The following is a 22535-nucleotide window of genomic DNA, read 5'->3' on the forward strand; positions in this document are numbered from 1 at the left end:
CGTTGTGATCCAACAGTCTGCCCAAAAATCCTTTTATTAAACAAGTTTCTTTTTGTTCTCAGTTACGAGGTGAAAACTCCTCAATGTTTTTCTATTAAATCCAGTCTGCCAGCATCCGAGAGGAGCGCGGTGATGAGGTGGAGGTGGAGCTGACAGACAGCCAGCGGCGGGTGACCTTGTCCAGGGAGGAGGTGCAGCGTATGAACCCTCCGCGCTTCAGCAAAGTGGAGGACATGGCCGACCTCACCTGCCTCAATGAAGCGTCGGTGCTGCACAACCTGAGAGAGAGATACTACTCTGGCCTGATCTATGTGAGTGCACCAACCACAGCTCACACTGTACACACATGCATGAGCAAGAGGAAGCAGTCGCTGGACACGTGAAGTCCTGGATGTTGTGTACATGTGAAGTGCGGTGGGATCTCTTGTGTAAGCTGATATGCATCGGTAAGAGATGCATTTCAGCTTGTGTGGAGTCAGTTTACGAAGTTGTTGTGTGGGTGTGGGGCAGCTATGGGGGCATCTTCAGTTTCTGCTGGAAAAAAAAAAGGGGGGGGGGTGCAGATGTAAGATATCAGTGAAGTGGCATTTAAAGTGAAATAACATAAAGAAAATTGACTCGATTAAATGCAGAGCTTCCTGTTAATGATGTGTAAATAATGGAGGATGCTAAATAAGAGGTGGAAAGTCAGGAACGCAGAGAGATTGTTGGAATAGCTTTGAAGGGTGTATCATACTATTGGATAAGATAGGTGTGGGGGGCTTTCATGACTTTCATTTATGCAGCAATCATCATGGGAGCTTTATTGGTGTTGACACACTGTGTGTCATCACTGACTGTGTTTACAAGAGGTGCAATTTTTCTTTGAATTTTTAAAATCAATCCTTCTGTGCACAATCCTGTGCATTAATATGTAACCCGGGATGCTCTATACAATCTTGGCAGCACTGTTGCCTCCCTTCTGTGCTTTCTGCTAAAGCAACAGTTTAATGAGATCGTGATACTGCAGATTTTACACAGGCCGCCCACAGAACATGTAATTTTTGTCAGTCTACTGCAGTCTGGCCTAAATTACTTGTATTAAGTGTGTCAGAGGTCAGAAAAGTTGCAGATTTTGAAAAACAGTCATTAAACTCACTATCTTCTTCATAAAGTTGTATTTTTGAATTATAGAGTATAAAGAATAGGACTATGAGAGGTAAGACAGTTATATTCTGCTGGGATTGACATCCCCCACGCAAAATTAGGTCAGTGTGAATCTCTCTCTCCTGTATGTGTTTTCTTCTAGACATATTCAGGGCTTTTCTGTGTGGTTGTGAACCCATACAAGAACCTGCCAATCTACACAGAATCCATTGTGGAAATGTACCGAGGCAAGAAACGCCACGAGATGCCCCCTCACATCTACGCCATATCAGAGGCTGCTTATCGCAGCATGCTGCAAGGTACTTAGTACTGTCTGTGACCTCTAACCCTTAGTTAACTCTGACCCTGTACATGTTCCGTGATCTTTGATCACTAAGCCACATTGTGAATACTGTTTCAAGGTGTGGTATATTCCTGGCTTTTATCAAAAGCCTGAAAAGTTAAAACAAATATACGGGATGGTATTTTTACAACTGAGATTTCCAAGAGTGGCACTCCTTTTAACGAACAGTCAATCCAGTGATATAACTGTGTATTCGTTGTGGTTAACCGCATAACTTTACATGTAATAGCAATTACTGACAGATACTTTTCATGCCCTCCCCGCCTTTCATGTAGAGTTTATTAAATGAGACAGAAAGGGTCGGTTGAGCAATGTCTCTGCCTTTGAGTGACTACCTGAGATAACAGAACAGGGCAGATGAGACTCTTTAGTCGAAATTACTACCTCACACCTCTTTAAGGGTAGGTGTGTTACCGAGGTGATTCAACCTGTATGACCAGTATGAATTCCTCCAGGCTGAGCGCGTGGGAATCTTAAAAGCAAATGCAAGCAATGTTGCAAACAGTGTCCACCCATTGACTACCAGTGTTGAGTGGTTTGGCAGCCTGGAGAGACCAGTTCAGCTGGTGACCAGCTTTGCTTTACAGCTCTTATTGAAAAGAAGTGACTGACATGCAGAGAAAAAGGGCTCAAATACACAGAATATTTATTTATTTGGCTGCATGGATTTCCACAGCACTTCATGCCCAGTTTGTGGGGGTGGAGGTTTAATATAACATGAGCCAGCTAATGCCTTAGAAAGCCTCTTCACTCCCATGGAGCAATCTACAGTGTGTTATTTCAAGGAATCATATGTCATTTATGTAATTCATTTTTATTCATTTTAGCCAAACTTGTTGTTGAACGGTTGGCGTTTTATGTCGCCCCCATGACCTTGTGACGTGTTTTCTCTCCCACAGACAGAGAAGATCAGTCAATCCTCTGCACGTGAGTAGCCTGCAGCAAGCCATCAGTGTGTCTCTGTGTACATGCTTTGTCATTTGGGAGGAGAATTTTCTAGTGTTTGCTGGAGTCCTTCTGCATTTGTATATTCGGTGTGCATTTCCTTTAATTAGTATGCATTGAGGCCTGCATGCACTCATGTGTTTATATTTGTAACTAAATGTGGTGCAAATCAAAACACTCTGGTCCTTTTATATAGATCAGAAGAGGAAAATGTGATAATTTCAGATTTTATCTGGGATTTTATATTTTTTCCAAGAAAAAAACAAAAATCTCAGCTGAGTAAATTTACATCTTAGTAATTCTTCCATGTAGCTACGTACACAGTTTCTATAATTGAGCGAAAAATAACACAGAAAATCGACTAAGACTTCAGTACCATATTGTGAATATAGCCAGCCTCCTGTCTGTGTGCACCCTACCTGCTTGCTTGCCTCTGATCCTACCATCCTGCTCTTCTTCCTGCCAGACTCTTCCTGTCATTGTCAAGGCTCCCAAATCAGGCTCATCTCGAGTCAGTCTCAAAGTGTGTGTGTGGAACAATTCGGCTGATTCTTTCAGATCTTTTACAGCTGCTATTTTTGTTCCTTTCTCCTCCATTATTTTCCAAAAGCAACAACACTAGCATAGCCTATATCCTTCACACCTGCCTTCTGTTTAGACCTGTGGTCTTTGAATGCACTGCATGGGCTCTAATGTTTATTATTGTGACTAGTGTGCGTTTGGCCACTTGTTCATGTGGATTCTCTCTCTGTAAAAATTATATATACCAATTCATGATTGAGACCATATGTTGAAGACCGAACATTTAGGCCAACAGGGGAATTAGCTGTGTTCCTTACATAGTTTTGTGTTTGTATTTCAGAGGAGAGTCCGGAGCTGGGAAAACGGAGAACACTAAGAAAGTCATCCAGTATCTGGCTCATGTTGCCTCCTCCCATAAAGGTGGCACTCTGGGTAGAAAAAAGGAAGCTGTGCAGGTATGTTACAGCAGAGGTGCAACAGAACAGAAGAAGAGCAGCTTTGAGAACACATCACATACAGAAAGGCTTTATAGAAACTTGGGAATAAAACAGGAGGGGAATGACAGGAAGGATAGAATGGGTGAAGAAATAACTAAGGATTGATGTGAGAAACCAATAACTGCAGTCTGCACTCTAAATACTGTACAGTTTAAATAAACCCAGTTACAACTATTTCAGGTTGACATTGCTGTTTACGTATTAGGCAGTCTTCGACCACTAAATCACCAATCTAGGAAGAGTATTGCATGTTTTAAGTGTGAAATGCTGCCCAGCTGGTGTATATGTAAAGAAAGACTGACGCTACTCTTGATGTCTTACAGTTAACTTTGGGTCTAAAAACAGGGGCTGTTAGTGTAGAAAGACTAAAAACTAATTTGAAACAGCTTGAAAAGATTGTCTTACTTTCTGTGACTCATGTACTGCAGTGTTTTAAGTGATTATTAAAGGGAGGCTGTGGAGCTTAGCTGTAAATTAAACTGTTGTGTTTATATTGAGTGTTACTCTCCAAAATGCATTGTGTGTCTAACAATCATGTCGAGTCAGCTTCCTTCCTTATAAAACCATATGTTAGCTCCTGCATTGTTGACATCCAACTTCATGAGCTAGCACTCCTTTTCTTCTCCTTCTTCTTCTTCTTTTCTTTTTTTTCTTTCTTTATCTTCTTCTTCCCTGTTAATTGATATGATAAGACATACCAGGTTTTCTGTAGGTGCAGTTAAGTTTATTGTATCTTAGCTCGGAGTGGGCTTCCTCTTTGAATCATTCTGAGCATTATTTCTTACCTTCCTTCCTGCACTGGTTTTTCCTTCATTTTCTTTCGTCTGCACTGTCCTTCTCTCTTGCCTGCATGTTCAGATGGACGGCTCTAGGTCCTTAACAAGAGGCAGCACTATAGTGAACAGGGTGAGTTAACTCTGTCTTGCTGCCCTGTCCTTACTTTTGCTTTTCTCCTGCCCTGATTTCTGCCTAATGAACTCCAACTAACTCAAAGCAGAGTAACCTTAAACCATTGAACTGTCATGCTGATATTGTTGCTCATTAACAGTGAAGCCCTAGACAGTATATTCGATTTAGACTGTTTCTGTTCTTTTGTTTGTTGTTATGATTGTTGTCTTATTTGTCTTATTTGTCTTTTTATTGTTTGTTTGTTTATCCAATCCACATGTTTGTCCATCCACCCAATCTCCTCCCCCTTAAAACTTCATTTTTTTTCCACACACAATTCACCAGAGTATGCAATATGTGAGTATGAAATATTTAGAAAACTTGGGTTTTTATTTATGGGGAGTCCTTTTTTAAAAGTGAAACTCTTCCTGTAGAATATTTACAGGACCTGATATGATTGTCTTGCTTCATAGTGAGAATCATATCTTCCTTCTTTCTGACTTTCATCTGAATAACCCGTGGTCTTGTGGGTCTTTAGTTCTGGTAGTTAGTTCAGTCTCTACTGTTATACTCAGCGGGCAGGTGGTTGCAAAGTGTTTCTGCTGTAGATGTGGTTTTAATAACACAAACTGAACATGATGCAATTGAATGATGTGGGAGCGGGTGTGTTGTTGCAGCTGTTTGTGTGTACAGCGTTTGAAGTGTACATACTCAACTATATGGCTTTGTTAATGTGTGCAGTGCACACATTGTTTGCTCTGTGTTTTGTCGCTATCAAAGGGCTGGCCTCTTGCTCTCTCTGTGTGCGTCTGCCTTTTGTGTTGACTGACTGGCATTCTTTGATAGTTTTTGCCATAAAACCATCTCCTGTAACTACCTCCTTTGATGCTCATTGCTGGCTGCTGCTGCATCGTCAGCTGCTGCATCGGCAGTGCGACAACTGCAATAATGCATTGCAGCGAGCTTGAATCAGCCAATATGTAGCTTCACATCTCGCTGTGTAACAGTGCTTCTCAACCAAGTCGATAGTAGCCCTTTATTGATTTTAAAAATCAATAAAAAGGTTTCAAAAAGGAAGTTATTAAACATATGAAAAGCAAATGTGCAACATAATTGATCCCCTTATCACGGATTGCTAATGAGAGACAAGTATTTAAATTATGTTGAGAATCATTTGTTCTTGTGACGGGGAATGGGGAGTGTGTTGGATGCTATATTGGGCCCTAAAATGCATCAGTATGTGTCACTGCTCTTCAAGACTGAGTCATGTATTTTTTTGTATTTTACATAACAGATCGTTAGTTCCTCTCAGCAGAGCAGTGTTAACGTGTGCATTTTAGTCTAGAGGCCACCATAGAAGTCTTTCTGTGAAGCTGTCATGTCTGTAGTTTTGTCTGATCAGACGTCTCCTCTGTTTCACAGGGTGAGCTGGAGAGACAGCTGCTGCAGGCCAACCCTATACTGGAGGCCTTCGGCAACGCAAAGACTGTCAAGAACGATAACTCCTCTAGATTTGTAAGAGTTGACTAGATTCATTAATCGGATAGATAAAGTTCTGCCGTCAGTATAAAAAGAAATGAACTGAAACATGAGCCACCTCTCTTGTTTTTTCAGGGTAAATTCATTCGTATCAATTTTGACGTGGCGGGATACATTGTTGGTGCCAACATTGAAACCTGTATCTTTCTGCTTACTTTGTGAAACTGCACTTCCTCCTGCCTTTACAGCAAAGGGGAGTGAGAAGGCAGACGGTCTTTCTGAATTTTTACTTGAATGCTTGCTTGTCCGTGTTCATTTGGAAAGCATTTAAGGGTTTACCTGTGTACCATACTAGAAACAACTTTAAAATGGTTGCACATATCCATAACTATATAAATTCAGACCTCCTTGAAAAGTCTCGGGCCACCCGTCAGGCCAAGGATGAGAGGACTTTCCACATCTTTTACCAGTTGTTATGTGGAGCGTCAGAGGAAACTCGAGGTGAATACAAGTGTCATTATAAAACATATATGCTATTTTTGCAAAACCGACTAGTAAACTGTGTCTAAAACTTGCTGTATTTTATGTCTCTAGCGGACTTGCTCTTAGGAACTGCTGATCAGTATCGCTTTCTCAGTGGAGGCTCGATACCTGTTCCTGGTCAGAGCGATTCAGAGAATTTCACCCAGACTATGGACTCCATGGCTATTATGGGCTTCAACCCCGAGGAGTCGATGTGTAAGAGAACAGAGGCGGGAAAAAAAATTGGGTATTTTGTGTCTTCAATCCTTGCTATGAATCACCTTCCTCTTCCCTGTCTTACTTCTCTGCAGCCATGCTGAAGGTGATCTCTGCTGTGCTCCAGTTCGGGAATATATCCTTCATGAAGGAGAAGAACCATGACCAGGCGTCCATGCCTGATAACACAGCTGCTCAGAAACTCTGCCATCTGCTGGGCATCAATGTGCTGGAGTTCACTCGGGCCATCCTCACCCCAAGGATCAAAGTAGGCCGAGAGTATGTGCAGAAAGCCCAGACTAAAGAACAAGTAAGATCTTATATGCAAAAAAGGCACACATGCTCATACATAAACAAACATTTGTCCCTGTGGAGTGTGACTATACATACATTTTCTCCTAGGCTGACTTTGCTGTGGAGGCCCTGGCAAAGGCAACATACGAGCGTCTGTTCAGATGGCTGGTCCACAGGATCAACAGAGCTCTGGATCGCAGACAGAGACAGGGAGCCTCCTTCATAGGCATCCTTGATATCGCTGGATTTGAGATCTTCCAGGTGTGTTCATGTGATGATGCAGTATAGTGAGAAGTTTAACCCAATCTAGCACAGAGGATGACTTTGTTCTCAAAATATAATAAATTGTCTGTAATTAAGTGAAACATGTAACATTAAGGGATATTTCTAGCATTATATTTGTATTTTTTGTGGAGAATAAAACAGCATTACAGATGTGCAGTGGTGTGAATTATATACAGTTTTATGTCTTTACAAATCCAACAATGTACCTGTACTTTTTCAGTGTACATAACATGAATTTTTCTATCTTTGTTTGCTTTTCTAAACCGATCCTATGCAGCTCAACTCCTTTGAGCAGCTGTGCATCAACTACACCAACGAGAAGCTGCAGCAGCTCTTCAACCACACCATGTTCATCCTGGAGCAGGAGGAGTACCAGCGAGAGGGCATCGAGTGGAACTTTATTGACTTTGGCCTGGACTTACAGCCCTGCATTGACCTCATCGAGAGACCAGTACATGCATACTAAAACGCATTTTTACTTTTCATGAGATGAGACTAGATGCTGATAACTGATATGTGTTTTCCATACAGATGGGACAACGGATTGTTTATTTATAGTTAAATAAAGTGCATATTGTGAACGAGCCCACTGATTAACTAATACAAGCAAACAGTATCAAATAATTCTTTAATATTTTGTCATTTTGAATGAGGAAATCCACATTTTGCTAATAATTTCCCCTCTATTCATGTCAGGCCAACGCACCTGGTGTTCTGGCTCTTCTTGATGAAGAGTGCTGGTTCCCTCGGGCCACAGATCGCTCATTTGTGGAGAAGCTGTCTGCTGAGCAAGGCAGCCATCCAAAATTCTTCAAATCAAAGCAGCCACGTGGGGAAGCTGACTTCTCCATTATTCACTACGCTGGAAAGGTATCCCTTGACTTTTGTTTTTCTTTAATCTATCCTTTCAAATTTAGGCAACCCACGTTTTGACTTTCAGTGATGATCTGTCTCAGCTTTGATTTCTACCATGTGACCTCTCCTTCCACAGGTGGACTACAAGGCAAATGATTGGTTAGTGAAGAACATGGATCCCCTGAACGACAATGTGGCGTCTCTTCTCCACCAGTCGTCTGATCATTTTGTCTCAGAGCTTTGGAAAGAGGGTGAGACTTTCTGTTTCACACACTTTCTAAATGCTGCCATTACAGATTTTGTATTGAAAACTTCAGCATTTTTTGCAACTGTGCCAGTTATAAATATTTAAGCTATTCTGGTGCAAAAATGTATTAACGTTACTACATTTCTCTCCTCTCTTACATGCCGTTTCTTTCTCGCTTTCTTCTGTTCTGTCTCCTTCTTGTCTTCTCCTCTTTTGCCTGCTCTTTATCCCTTTTGGGCTCCTTTCCTTTCCTATGATCTTGCTCCCTGTGGTCTCCTGATGCTTCCCGATCAGACATTCAAACTCTTCCTCGTGTGTACTTCTTTGACTCCTATGCCACACTGCAGACTAATGGCGCAGACAGTAGGTTTTTGTACCTCCTTACAATCCTCCCTCCGGCCACTGTTGTTTGCTGGCTGCCCAGTTTTTGTTGTCTTTATTGCTTTTTCTGCCATTTCCCCTATTTTTAGTTGATGTTTTTGTGGTAGTGTTGTGTTGTATCATGTTGTCTCTGTGCTGTTGTGTTGCTCTCTAATTTCTCTTTCACCACGTTTTTGGCCTTCAGTACAAGTGCCGTAACTCTGTGGTGACACATTTCTTCACTGATAGTAATTCTCGTAGTGATTCTTGTCTGTAGAAGTTTCACTTCATTTGTCACAAAAGCCACATTCAGGATCACCTTAGAGTGTCTGCCTGTAACTAGAAGAGCTCTATTGAATTCAATTCAATAATTTAAAATGAGTAATTGGTTGGCCCGGACACATTTATAGTCATGTTAATTAACGTGCATGGTCTCTAAACAAAAAAAATGAAAGCGTACTTGCGTGCAGAAATGTGATCCTGAATCAGCTTTAGAGACGCAACATGTTGCTTTAGAGTATTGACATGTAAATAGCGTAGCATGGTTTAACCAGTGTAGACCTTTAGCTTTAGTCATCAGTGATCAGTGTGTTTTTTTAGTTTAGATCACATCTGATGAACTGGAGCATATTGATCTGAGTGGTGATACTGGCCTCTCTGTTCTTTCTACTTTTTACTCCTGTGTATGAAATTAGCTTCATACACTTAACAAAATAAACCATCAGTCTTTTCAGGCAGATCTGCAGCTTTGCCTGTGCAGACATGTCCAAAGTTGACAGGTTGAGCTTGAAAAACATTACCTGTGAAACTCATGCACTGTATTAAGTGTGTGTGTGCGTGTGTGTGTGTGTACTGGCTGTGGAAATAGATGCTATGGTTCTAGTTTTAAAAACTAATGATGGCCGAAATCCATCTCATATATTATTTCTGTCCAGAGCTTGATGGGAGATATGAAACCAGGTGTTGTTGCTATTGTGTAATAGCATTAACCTGTTCACTCACTCATGAAATGCCAAATCATGCTTTTTTATTTATTTATTTTTAACTTCAGCTAATTGATCATTTCTGCCAAAAGTGAGACCCCGTGCTCTGTTTCCTTCTAGTGGACAGGATTGTGGGTCTGGACCAGGTGTCGTCAGGAGAGAGCAGCGCGCCGGTCACATTTGGAGCAGCAGGACTGAAGACGAAGAAAGGAATGTTTAGGACTGTTGGGCAGCTTTACAAGGAGTCTCTTACCAAGCTGATGGCCACACTGAGGAACACCAACCCTAACTTCCTCCGCTGCATTATCCCCAACCACGAGAAGAGGGTGAGGCAGGCGGTCAGGATGAACTAGTGAGAAGAGATAATAGCCTTCTTTCTGCTGACTCTTTACCCATTTACTTTTCTTCAGGCCGGTAAGCTTTCCCCTCACCTGGTTTTAGACCAGCTGAGATGTAATGGTGTTTTGGAGGGCATCCGTATATGCAGACAAGGATTCCCTAACCGCATCCCGTTCCAGGAGTTCAGACAGAGGTGCGTATTTGTGATGGTCTTTTTGATTCGTGAAGTGTGAACTACACGCACACACTTCATGCCACTTTAAGAATCTTTTATGGCACCTGCCAGTAGACCTTTCTGCTCATCGTATCATTCACTCAATCGCACATTTATCATTTGTCTTCCAGATATGAGATCCTAACCCCTAATGCCATTCCTCGCACCTTCATGGATGGCAAACAGGCATCAGAACTCATGGTATGTAACTTTCAAGCAGCTAAAACTTCACAGCATTACATACAGTTGTTCAGATAGAAGCTTGACCAACTCCCCTGCTGCTCTTCTAGATCAGTGCTTTAGAGCTGGATAAAAACCTGTTCAGGGTGGGTCAGAGTAAAGTCTTCTTCAGAGCTGGAGTCCTAGCTCACCTGGAAGAAGAAAGAGACCTAAAGATAACTGATACCATCATACGCTTCCAGAGCGCTGCCAGAGGCTTTCTCTCACGCAAGTAAGACTAATTACTAATAGAGAACTATTATAGGCATCTCATTAGTTTTTAATGTCTTTTATATATAAATTCAATATAAAATATAAATGGAAGGACGGCTACAAGGCACAATCCCGCCCCCCGTTTGGCAAATCTGATCACGCCGCCATCTTCCTCATGCCAAAATACAAACAAAGGCTGAAACAGGAAGTTCCGGTTCAGAGGAAGGTCGCGCGCTGGACGGATCAATCGGTGGCCGCGTTACAGGACGCACTCGATGACGCAGACTGGGGCATGTTCAGAAACAGCTCCGACGATGACGTCAACGTGTTTACGGAAGCGGTTGTGGGATTCATCGGGAAACTAGCGGATGATACCGTGGAGACAAAGACTATCACAACGTTTCCCAACCAGAAGCCGTGGGTGGATAAAACCATCCGCGACGCTCTGAGATCCCGCACCGCTGCCTACAACACGGGACTCATGACGGGGGACATGGACCCGTACAAAGCCGCGTCATATAACGTGCGGAGGGCGGTGAAAGAGGCGAAGCAGCGCTACGGGAGGAAACTAGAGTCACAACTCCAACAGAGTGACTCTAGGAGCCTGTGGCGGGGACTAAGGACAATAACGGACTATAAAACACCAACAACTGGTATGACGAACGCGGCCGTGACTTTGGCAGACGAGCTGAACACTTTCTATGCTCGCTTCAAGGCTGCAGCTAAGGTCTCCAACAATGCTAGTGTTAGCGGCGCTAATGGCTGCAGACAGGAAGATACTGCCAGCACCGGAAACGTGCTCGTCATCTCCGAGCATGAAGTAAGGAGAGCCTTCAAGAGAGTGAACACCAGGAAAGCAGCAGGACCAGACGGCATCCCAGGTCGTATCCTAAGAGACTGCGCATACCAGCTAGCTCCTGTGTTCACTGAGATATTCAACATCTCTCTATCTCAGTCGGTGATCCCCACATGCTTCAAAGAGTCCATCATTGTTCCTGTCCCGAAGAAACCCCACCCTGCTTCTCTCAATGACTATCGCCCTGTAGCCCTCACCTCAGTAGTGATGAAGTGCTTTGAACGCCTGGTCAGAGACTTCATCATTTCTTCACTACCAGACACACTGGACCCACTACAGTTTGCTTACCGTCCAAATCGTTCCACAGACGATGCCATCTCTCATCTCCTCCACACATCACTCACTCACTTGGACACTAGAAGGGGGAATTATGTTAAAATGCTCTTCATAGACTACAGCTCTGCATTTAATACCATAATTCCCTCCACACTCACCACCAAGCTGGAGCATCTGGGACTCAGCTCATCTATGTGTCAGTTGATCTCCAACTTCCTAACTGGCAGACCACAGGCAGTAAGGATGGGCGGACATGTCTCAGCCTCCACCACTCTCAGCACTGGAGCCCCCCAGGGGTGTGTTCTGAGCCCCCTGCTGTACTCTTTGTACACATATGACTGTGTGGCCACTACCAGCTCCACCACCATCATCAAGTTTGCTGACGACACCGTCGTGGTGGGCCTGATCTCTGATAACAACGAGACGGCCTACGTGAAGGAGATTAGGAATCTGGAGAACTGGTGCCAGAGGAACAACCTCCTTCTAAACGTCAGTAAGACAAAGGAGCTGATAGTGGACTTCAGCACTAAGCAGGAGAGGAACTACCAGACCCCTGTCATCAACGAGTGCCCAGTGGAGAGAGTGGACAGCTTCAAATACCTCGGAGTTCACATCACGCAGGACCTGTCATGGTCCTGTCACATCAACACCGTGGTGAAAAAGGCCCGACAGCGTCTCTACCACCTCAGACGCTTGAGAGACTTCCAACTGCCCTCCACCTTGGAGGAACTTTTACTCGTGCACCATAGAGAGCATCCTGGCGGGAAACATCTTAACCTGGTTCGGGAACAGCACCATGCAGGACAGACGAGCTCTACAGAGGGTTGTGCGGTCAGCTGAGCGCACCATCCGCTCCGAGCTCCCTGACCTGCACTCAATCTACAGCAGGCGGTGCTGGACTAAGGCCAGGAAGATCGTGAAGGACCTCAGCCATCCCAACAACAGACTGTTCTCTCTGTTGAGGTCAGGAAAGCGATTCCGCTCCCTGAACACCAACACAGAGAGACTGAGGAGGAGCTTCTTCCCGCAGGCGATACGGTCTCTCAATCACACCACCACACAGTACTGACCCACACATATGGTTCTTACACACACACTGGACTTTCTGGACTTTGTTTTTGCACAACACTGGTCACTATATTCTTCATTTCCAGTTAATACTTGTACAGCTGCTGTTATTGTGTATATATTTATTTATATTTAGATTTCTTCATACATTCTTATATAGTTCTATATTGTGTATTGTGTATTTTGTTGTACAGTTATTTTATTTTCAACTTTAATTTATATATTTTATCTTATTCTTCCCAGTTAAATTTACCCTTCATTCTAATTTGTGTTGTACAGTTATTTCATTTTTAACCTTAATTTATATTTTATTCCTTCCTAGTTAAATTTACCCTTTTTAATTTTTCATATTTATTTCCTATCTTATTCATAGCCTTTTCCTTTTTTGTTTTCTTTAGGTCACGAGCAGTTGTCCAAGCATTTCACTACATATCGTACTGTGTATGACTGTGTACGTGACAAATAAAATTTGAATTTGAATAAGATGAAATTCATGTTACTTTAGTTATTGGTCAGTTTAACAGCCTTTTTTGCTACCTGAGGTAAAAGAGATGGAGGACGATAAACATGTAGTACGGGTGAGGTTTCTCTGCAGCGCTAGTATCTGTGCAGTTGGCAGTTTTGTATTTCACTCTTAAAGGAGCATTAATATTTAACAATTTGTCAGCCCCTATCAGTGACTCAGGTGTTGCAACAGTTTTGAAAGGTATTTGGCAAAGCCTGAATTACATAATTCATTATGGTTATATGTTTACACTGGTGACTAAATGGAAAAAAGTCTATTCATTGTTATACGTCATTTGATTAATCTGGTGTCAGGTACATTTCTGTCATACATTTAAGACACAAAATAAGTTTCAGTTGTTTTACATAATCTATTGTTTAAAGATTTATTAAAGAATAACAAGACTTAATTTTTAGTCTAAAAGTTTCCATGTCCCGAAAAAGTCTCCCCAATAATGACGTTTATTAATAAACTTCACGATGTTAGTGATATCCTAAAACAGCAAAGTAAATATGTGGAAGGTGTGTTGGAGAACAGGGTAAAACATAGTTATATGGACCAAAACTCATTACCAATAATTTGAAAGTTGTTTGTTAACCCTGTCAAACACCTGCTGATATTACTCAATATTGCAGCACCTTTTCAGGTGAATACAGCACGTGTTAATACCTCTAATTCTAGACACTGTGCAATATTAAATAAAAATGTGATTCTCATTGATGCATTTTGTTTGTTTTATTGCTTTCAGAGCCTTTTTGAAGAAGCAACAGCAGCTTAGTGCTCTGAGGGTGATGCAGCGGAACTGTGCTGCTTACCTCAAACTCAGGAACTGGCAGTGGTGGCGACTATTTACTAAGGTGCTGTGCAAACTTCTCAACATAGACATGAAATGCAACCCACATTAAACATAATATACAACTAAAGGCAAGGCAGTGTGAGAGTAGAAAACCTTGTAACATTGGGAATATTCTTTATATTTACCCCTTTCATCTCACCCAAACAGGTGAAGCCCTTGCTGCAGGTGACACGACAGGATGAGGAGATCCAAACCCGGGAAGCAGCGCTACAAAAAGCCAAAGAACAACTCACCCGAGCGGAGCAGGACTACACAGAGCTGGACAGGAAGCACGTTCAGGTAAACAAACCTCATCCTCATTGTGCTTCCTATCCACCACAGTTTTGTCTTTGCCTGTCTTACTGTCAGTCGGGGCCTCACTCATCACCACTCCTCCGTTTCTGTCACATTGTAGCTGATAGAGGAAAAGGCAGTGCTGGCTGACCAGCTGCAAGCAGAGGCAGAGCTGTTTGCAGAGGCGGAGGAGATGAGGGCCAGGTTAGCCAGTCGGAAACAGGAGCTGGAGGAGGTTCTGGGCGAGCTGGAGACTCGACTGGAGGAAGAGGAGGAGAGGGGTGTGCAACTGGCCAATGAGAAGAAGAAAATGCAGCAGAATATACAGGTTATAAAGTTGCTGTCTTTTTATGTCAAAACTTTGTAAGAATGATTGTAAATTGACATTAAAACAAGCTTACCTTGACATTGCTTTCTCTGGTTTTGTCAGGACCTAGAAGAGCAGTTAGAGGAGGAGGAAAGCGCCAGACAACGCCTCCTGCTGGAGAAGGTTACCCTGGAGACCAAAGTAAAGAGTCTGGAGACGGACCTGGTCACTGCAGTAGAGCAAAGAGACCGACTCGGCAAGGTGAGCGTCACATTAAATTTTGTCAAGCAATGAAAAAAAGGTTGTTTCACAACCTTAATAGCAAACCCAAGCATTACAGCAATACAATTACAGTTGCACACTTACATTTTTCTTCATTATGTTGGCTTCATTCAACATGATGAGACTGGGATTGCAATGAGGTAAAATGGGTCAGGAAGGGTTGCTACTTGAAAGCAATTATTCCTGCACAGTTACTAATAAAAAAATGTTTCACGCATCATCGTTTCTCTCTGAGCAGGAAAAGAAACAGCTGGAGGAGCGTCTGAATGAGGTCACCGACCAGCTCACTGAAGAAGAGGAAAAGACAAAAAGTTTGAACAAGCTCAAGAACAAACAGGAAGCTGTCATCGCTGACTTGGAGGGTAACTATGCTAAACGAATTTTGACCTTCACACAAATTTGTTTCCACACAAGTAATCACACTAAGGTTGACATTTATGTATTCAAGAAGCAGGTGTCCCAGCAGGAATGGATGCTGGAGTCCCGTCACATGCCCATAGATAGACAGACAGATAGACAGACAGACAGACAGACAGACAGAGATCATATGTCGCTGCATGAAGCTTTAAAATCAAGAGCTCCATTTGTACTTAGATCGAAAACAACATGCGGAAGACTTATTTGAAAGTAAATATGTCCAGAGCTTTTACACCTGCAAGAATCTTTCAGGCAGGTAAAAAAAATTCCTGTTTGATCTCAAAGATTTGACGAATTAGTCTACTCGTCTGTCAAGAGCTGCAGTTACACGTGTCAGGTCTGCTGAAGGTGCAGCCTGCTTCCCAGTTACAGGAATGCAACACCATCCCAGATGGTAGTGCGGAGGGGTTTTTGTATTTATTAGTGCTGTACAGTGTAACTGATGTGCAACAATCAGAAAGTAATGATTTATTTCTGTCACTCACTGGTTTGTTTTGACAAACATACCTCCCTCTGTTCAGGCACCTTATAGATGCACTATCCTTTTCTCTCTTAAGCCCAAATTCAGCTACTTGACAGTAAAATAACTCCAACAGAATGGTTTAAATCACAGTCTGAAGTTTAACTGTCTAATCCAGAATTCTATAAAAATATCTGAACATTTAACAAAATAGTCAAAACTCTGATTTTTGTGCACCCTTACTGAATGGAGGAGTCTGTTTTTTGCAGTGTCAGGGTTTCTGCAGTCAAAGCAAGGAGCATGACTCAAACTTAGGGTGAACAAGGCAGCCAAGAACTGTTTTAAGGTAGTTTACTGTTGGAGAACAGATATAAGTACAGGTACTAATGAAGAAAGTGGAAACAAGTTGAGGTAGGTGTGGCATGACAGGAGTTTAGTGACATCTGGTGGGTGGATGGGGAAATGCAGGCTTATTTACAACTGTAATAACTTTACTGTTTAAATTCTGTGATTTGTAACTTACTCCATTGCTATTTGCAGAGCGCCTAAAGCGTGAAGAGCAGGGTCGCTTAGAACAGGAGAAGTTTAAAAGGAGGATGGAGAGTGAAGCTATGGAGGCCCAGGAGCAGCTGTCAGACCTGGGAATGCTGTCCTCTGAGCTGAGAGGCAGTCTGGCTCAAAAGGAAAAAGAAATCACCTCCCTGCAGGGCCGGTGAGACACAGAAAAGTATCAGAGACGCAGTAACTAAAATATAAGCCTGTAATGGATTTTTGAAGTTTTTTTGTGAATCTCTCAGGTTGGAGGAAGAAGGTGCACGCCGTGCTGAAGCTCAGAGGTCTCTAAGGGAGGCCTTGTCCCAAGTGTCAGAGCTGAAGGAGGAAGTAGAGAATGAACGAGGGATGCGGGAAAGAGCAGAGAAACAACGGCGAGACCTGAGTGAGGAGCTGGAGGCTTTGAGAACTGAGCTAGAGGACACTCTGGACAGCACAGCTGCACAACAGGAGCTCAGGTAGATGATGAGGACAAAACAAAGTTTACATTTAGTGATTTTGTTATCAGACCAGAACTCACACTTCTTATAACTCTACAGGTCTCGACGGGAAGCAGAGTTAAGTGAGCTCCAACGATGTGTTGAAGAGGAGACTCGCCGGCACGAGATCCAGCTTTCAGAAGTCAGAGTCAAACACAGTGCTGCCTTAGACAGCCTGCAGGAGCAGCTGGACAACAGCAAGAGAGTACGAGAAACACAGAAAAATTCAAATGCACATGCATGGAGACATGCGCAGTCTCTCACCGTGTCTCACCCATGCTCTGCTTCAGGCACGACAGTCCCTTGATAAAGCCAAGGCAGCGCTGGAGGAGGAGAGGCAGAATTTGACCTCTGAGCTCAAAAGCCTCCAAGCGAGTCGCTCAGAGAGCGAGAGGGGTCGTAAGAGGGCGGATAACCAGCTACAGGAACTGAGCGCCCGTCTAGCTCAGGCTGACAGAGAGAGGGAGGACAGGGAGGAGCGAATCCACAAGCTGCAGGTACAAATGAATAGGTACCAGTTTACTGGTTTGTGGTTTTAAGGTGTGTCAGTAAAGAAGTATTCTGTTTCTGTTCTGTTGAATGAATTTAACCTAAATGTGTCTCTTTTAGTGTGAGATTGAGTCCCTCTCCGGCAATCTGTCCTCCTCTGACTCCAAGTCTCTTCGGCTCGCTAAAGAAATGAGCAGCCTGGAGAGCCAGCTGCATGATGCAAGGGTAACAAATGCACACAGACACCAAGGCTGCATTTGATTTGGACATTAGCCTTTGACTGTTACAGACTCCTCATGTTTAAAAAAGAAAAAGTAACTATTTCTTTAAAGTCCAGAAGAAAATCCTCTGACTGTAGGAAATTAAAAGAACTTGATCCACTGATGACTCAAAAACAACCTCATATGCACCATTGCTCTTCTCTTTTAGGAACTGCTACAGGACGAAAGTCGCCAGAAGATGGCCCTTGCCTCAAGGGTGCGAGCACTGGAGGAGGAGAAGAATGGACTGATGGAACGACTGGAGGAGGAGGAGGAAAGAGGCAAAGAGCTGAGCCGACAGATCCAAACTCACAGCCAGCAGGTAAGTCTGAGGGCCGCAGTGACTTTATTTACCTCTTAAACTGCTGCTTTAGAAAGATATCAGTTAACATTTTTCATAAAATCACAGAAGTGCTTTCCTTCAGACAGTCAGTATTAAATGTAAAGTTTTCTGTCTATATCTATGACTTATGTATGCACCCTGTGTCTGTTTTACTTCTACAGCTGACAGAGCTACGTAAGCAGTCAGAGGAGGTGAACAGTGCCGTGGAAGCTGGCGATGAGATACGCAGGAAGCTCCAGAGAGAGCTGGACAGTGCCATTCAAAGAGAGCGACAGAAGGAGGAGGAGAAAGAAAGAGTGGAGAGGCAGAGGGAGCGACTGAGGGAGGAAATAGAGGACATGACCATTGCCCTGCAGAGAGAGAGGCAGAACTGCACGGCCCTCGAAAAAAGGCAAAAGAAATTTGACCAGGTTAGAAACATACCACTGCTTCTCACATACGCACAAAGGCTGCAAATATCTTTATGCGCAGTAACATTACCTCCTTGACCCCCCCCCAGTGCCTGGCAGAGGAGAAGGCGGTGAGTGCTCGGCTTGCAGAAGAGAGGGACAGAGCAGAAGCAGACAGCAGAGAGAAGGAAACAAGATGTCTAGCACTGTCCCGAGCCCTGCAGGTAAATTATTTGATAGACGGCACATAAATGTTTTTCATACATCTGTGTTTGTGATGGTAAATCGTCTGTCTTTCTGTGTGTAGGAGGCTCAGGACCAAAAAGAAGAGCTAGAGAGAGCCAACAAGCAGCTCCGTCTAGAAATGGAGCAGCTGGTGAACCAGCAGGACGATGTGGGCAAAAATGTAAGACTGTACACCTTGGGACTCTTTTTTTATTATTTCTGTCTCAGTCCTCTGTGAGTCACCATTTCTTAAATGCTTGTGCGTCAGGTCCATGAGCTGGAGCGCACACGGAGGACCTTGGAAACAGAAGCACAGAACCTGCGCATTCAGACGCAGGAGCTGGAGGAGGAGCTGTCAGAGGCAGAGAACTCAAGACTGAGGCTGGAGGTCACCCTGCAGGCGCTTAAGGCTCAGTTTGAAAGGGAGATCAGCAGCAACGAGGAAAAGGGAGAGGAGAAGAGAAGGGCCCTGAGCAAACAGGTAGGATGGAGAATGAAAAAGGAAAGTGCTGGTGTTTCTGGTATGTACTTTTTGTCCAAGTTAATCAGATTGTTTATGTTCTTCTTTTGATCCCAGGCAAGGGAGTTAGAGATCCAGTTGGAGGAGGAGAGGAGTCAGCGGTCTCAGTCTGTGTCATCCAAGAAGCAGCTGGAAGCAGAACTGCAGGAAGCTGAGGCCCAGGTGGAGACAGCCAACCGTGGCAAAGAGGAGGCGATGAAGCAGCTTCGAAGGCTGCAGGTAAAACAGGGTACCCACACCTATTTAAAAAGTCAGTTTCCTGTAAATGTCAGTGTACTTAATTTAAAAATATCCTTATCAGGGTCAAATGAAGGAGGTTCTGCGCGAGCTAGATGAGGCAAAGGTGACTCGAGATGACGTCATCTCCCAATCAAAAGACAGTGAAAAGAAAATCCAAACACTGGAAGCAGAGGTCCTGCATCTTACAGAGGTATGTATGTCTATGTCTGTGCAAAAAAACCCCATCCAATATAAATATTAAGATATCTTGCATTTATTTTTAACCAATCTTTTCTGTCTGCATGAACGTCTCTGTGCAGGAGCTGGCTGTATCAGAGAGGCAGAAGCGACAGGCCCAGCAGGAGAGAGACGAGATAGCAGACGAGATGGTCAGCAGCAGTTCTGGAAAGTGAGTTTAACTTTACCTCTGATGCATTTTGTTGATTTGAGGGGGGGTTTGTGCACCAGTGGTGTTGTTACTGAGATTGCCTTTGTCCAGGAATGTGCTGAGCGAAGAGAAGCGGAGGTTGGACGCACGAGTCAATCAGCTGGAAGAAGAGCTGGAAGAAGAGCAGACTAACAGTGAACTGTTGACAGAGAGACTACGGAAGACAGCCCTACAGGTATGTTCACTCTACAAGTGTCTCGGTCACACACTTTGAAGCACACACTCATCACAGCTACATTTCAACTGCAGGTGGAGACTCTGACTGTGCAGCTGCAGGGAGAGAGGACTCTGGCCCAGAAAGCAGAGGCGGCTCGAGAGCAGCTGGAGAAGCAGAACAAGGAGCTGAAGGCCCGGCTTGGGGAGATGGAGGGGGCAGTAAGGGGCAAACATAGGATGAGTGTCGCTGCCCTGGAGGCAAAAATTGAGACGATGGAGGAGCAGCTGGAACAAGAGAGACAGTACGAGAAACAGACACATGCATCAGTACAAAAATCTTCCAGTTTACAAAGCTGTAACCTGCTAAAAAGAATTCAGGAATTAAATTGTTTTATAACACAAACTGTACATAAAAATAGACAAGGACTCTTTGGAATCACCCATTGGTTTGCAGCTACCATTTGAAGTCCACAATTTAGTATTTTGTCCTTTACTTTATTTTTTTAATTTTTGTTTGGACTAGAGGTAGTTGTCAGCTAATGCTAGCCCCCACTAGCTAACAAGGAGCGTCTATAATTTATAGTGAACTGGATTCTAACTTTGGTTGGTGAAAAATCTACTTACAAGAAAACAGACTTACTGGAGACACTGAACAGTCATCTCTTTCTGGGCTCTTTTAGAAAAACCAAATGCTGAAAGAAGCTTTGTATTAAATCATGAATAGGTTCAGGCCTTAGTTTAATTTTTCAGTGGTGTAGGCCGCTTCTTGTTTCATACATAAAACTAAGAGTTTCTTTATCAGTTTAAAGTAAATTTGTTAGTTACATTGAATATTAATAATAATAATAATAGTGTACACTTTATTGATCCCCATGGGGAAATTACTCTCTCTGCATTTGACCCATTCACTCAGTGAAGCAGTGGGCAGCCACTAAGCAGGCGCACCAGGGAGCAGTGTGCTGCTCCTTTGCTTAGGGGTAGCCGTTCAGTGGATTCAAATCCCCCGACCTTCCAATCATGGGGCGACCACTCTACCTACTGAGCTATGCCTGCCCCAATTGGGCCCTTTATAAATGTGTTAATTAGAGAATAATGATCTCAAAAAACCTATTTGAGATTACTTGAATCAAATTATGAATGTGAATGTGAAAGTATCCAGTTGTCCTGCTGGAAGCAGGCATCAAGAGATTGGTACACTTAAATCACCTTTCTTCCCCATTCTAAATTTCAGTTTGGTCTTTAGCAGTTGCTGCCATGTGATTGGCTGAGTAGGTGTATGTCTAAAGGAGCAGTTCAATAATTGTACCTAATAAAGTGGCCTATGATAATAGGTTACATTTACAACATTTATTAACAAAACGACACATGTGAACTGTGCCGTGATTGTAAATACATGGCATGGGGCGTATGAGGGTTTTCAGTGTTATAGGCCAAGCAATTACTGCCGGACAGATTTAGAATCATTAAACATCCGAGGGAAAAAAAGTCATCATTGATTGTAACAACCCTGTTTGTCCCTCAGGGAGCGAGCAATTGCCAACAAACTGATGCGGAAGACGGAAAAGAAACTGAAGGAGGTGATGATGCAGGCAGAAGATGAGAGGAGGCATGCAGACCAGTACAGAGAGCAGGTGAGAAAATTAAGATTACCCTGACTGCACCGTGCAGGTCAGTCACATTTATCTAAGTATGCTCAGAATAGCATTGTCAACAACAGGGCATTAAATAATCATTTAATGGGTATCAGGTCAGCTAAGCTTGCTGCTTTAATTGTGTCCGAGGGCAGTGTGTTGAAAAATCATCCTAAAATGAGTGATTTATCCAGCTCAGTCCAGACTAATCCTAATCCTGCATTGGCATCTGTGTGTTCATCGTGAAGTTAGAACATGTTCCACCACAAAATATAAATCCCTCAGTCACAGCAGAGACACTGACTCTCCTCCCAAAGCATCATCTGCAATAATCTGCCAGGTTTAATCTGACTCCTGATCCCCATCGGTCCTCCTGTCCTCACACTAATCTCTCCATTTAAATATCTGTCCCTGCTCCTTCTTCTTGGTCTCTCTTTTCCTGCAATCTCTTGTCAACTCGACCTCTCTGCTGCGCTCTGTCCTTTCCCTCCTCTTCCTCCTCCCTGCTCTTCTCCTGCAGCTGGATAAGTCGATGGTCCGACTGAAGCAGCTGAAGAGGCAGCTGGAGGAGGTGGAGGAGGAGAACTCTCGCTCCAGTGCCCAGAAGAGGAAGCTGCAGAGGGAGCTGGAGGAACTCACTGACAGCAGCCAGACCATGAACCGCGAGATATCCTCCCTCCGCAACCAGCTCAGGTAAGTGTGTGTGTGTGAGTGTGTTGGTTCATGTATTTATCTGTGGCTTCACTTACTGTTGATTTTGTTAACACCCCATTAATTTCTCATCGTTCTTTTTTTTTTGCTTTGCTCTTTTGTTGCGTCCATTTTTGTCCACGTAACACTGACACATTACCCATCTGTCTGCGACACTCAGCTTCCCCGAATGGAGACCAGATATGTAGGTCATTGTTTTTTTTATTATTATTATTTCTTGTTCTCATTTGTTTGTCTGTTGTCTTG

General features: G+C 43.4%; 1 protein-coding gene across 5 annotated transcripts in view; it reads left to right on the plus strand.

Moving 5' to 3' along the window:
- Positions 1-22535, plus strand: part of myh14 (myosin, heavy chain 14, non-muscle) — a 33727-nt gene that overhangs the window by 6156 nt on the left and 5036 nt on the right. The window contains exons 3-44 of one of the 5 annotated variants that reach the window (XM_085473977.1): positions 105-311; positions 1289-1445; positions 2389-2416; positions 3297-3411; positions 4312-4359; positions 5764-5856; positions 5956-6019; positions 6223-6321; positions 6415-6558; positions 6654-6868; positions 6961-7113; positions 7415-7588; positions 7834-8007; positions 8129-8243; positions 8534-8602; positions 9703-9908; positions 9993-10114; positions 10267-10336; positions 10426-10586; positions 14021-14129; positions 14276-14407; positions 14523-14729; positions 14832-14969; positions 15229-15352; positions 16408-16579; positions 16665-16877; positions 16959-17103; positions 17189-17395; positions 17508-17612; positions 17817-17969; positions 18152-18400; positions 18490-18603; positions 18687-18785; positions 18873-19085; positions 19182-19343; positions 19426-19554; positions 19664-19752; positions 19843-19966; positions 20041-20249; positions 21470-21578; positions 22099-22271; positions 22450-22473. In XM_085473977.1, coding sequence (XP_085330103.1) covers positions 105-311; positions 1289-1445; positions 2389-2416; positions 3297-3411; positions 4312-4359; positions 5764-5856; positions 5956-6019; positions 6223-6321; positions 6415-6558; positions 6654-6868; positions 6961-7113; positions 7415-7588; positions 7834-8007; positions 8129-8243; positions 8534-8602; positions 9703-9908; positions 9993-10114; positions 10267-10336; positions 10426-10586; positions 14021-14129; positions 14276-14407; positions 14523-14729; positions 14832-14969; positions 15229-15352; positions 16408-16579; positions 16665-16877; positions 16959-17103; positions 17189-17395; positions 17508-17612; positions 17817-17969; positions 18152-18400; positions 18490-18603; positions 18687-18785; positions 18873-19085; positions 19182-19343; positions 19426-19554; positions 19664-19752; positions 19843-19966; positions 20041-20249; positions 21470-21578; positions 22099-22271; positions 22450-22473 — 5813 coding nt within the window. Of the gene's footprint in view, positions 1-104; positions 312-1288; positions 1446-2388; positions 2417-3296; positions 3412-4311; positions 4360-4686; positions 4699-5763; positions 5857-5955; positions 6020-6222; positions 6322-6414; positions 6559-6653; positions 6869-6960; positions 7114-7414; positions 7589-7833; positions 8008-8128; positions 8244-8533; positions 8603-9702; positions 9909-9992; positions 10115-10266; positions 10337-10425; positions 10587-14020; positions 14130-14275; positions 14408-14522; positions 14730-14831; positions 14970-15228; positions 15353-16407; positions 16580-16664; positions 16878-16958; positions 17104-17188; positions 17396-17507; positions 17613-17816; positions 17970-18151; positions 18401-18489; positions 18604-18686; positions 18786-18872; positions 19086-19181; positions 19344-19425; positions 19555-19663; positions 19753-19842; positions 19967-20040; positions 20250-21469; positions 21579-22098; positions 22272-22449; positions 22474-22535 lie in introns of all 5 variants that reach the window. The other 4 variants (XM_085473979.1, XM_085473978.1, XM_085473980.1 and 1 more) reach the window with 4 other exon arrangements.

Source organism: Copadichromis virginalis, linkage group LG11 (assembly GCF_057382275.1).
Source record: "Copadichromis virginalis isolate Kocher_CV1m ecotype Utaka linkage group LG11, C_Virginalis_male_GT1.1, whole genome shotgun sequence".
Lineage (NCBI taxonomy): Eukaryota > Metazoa > Chordata > Actinopteri > Cichliformes > Cichlidae > Copadichromis > Copadichromis virginalis.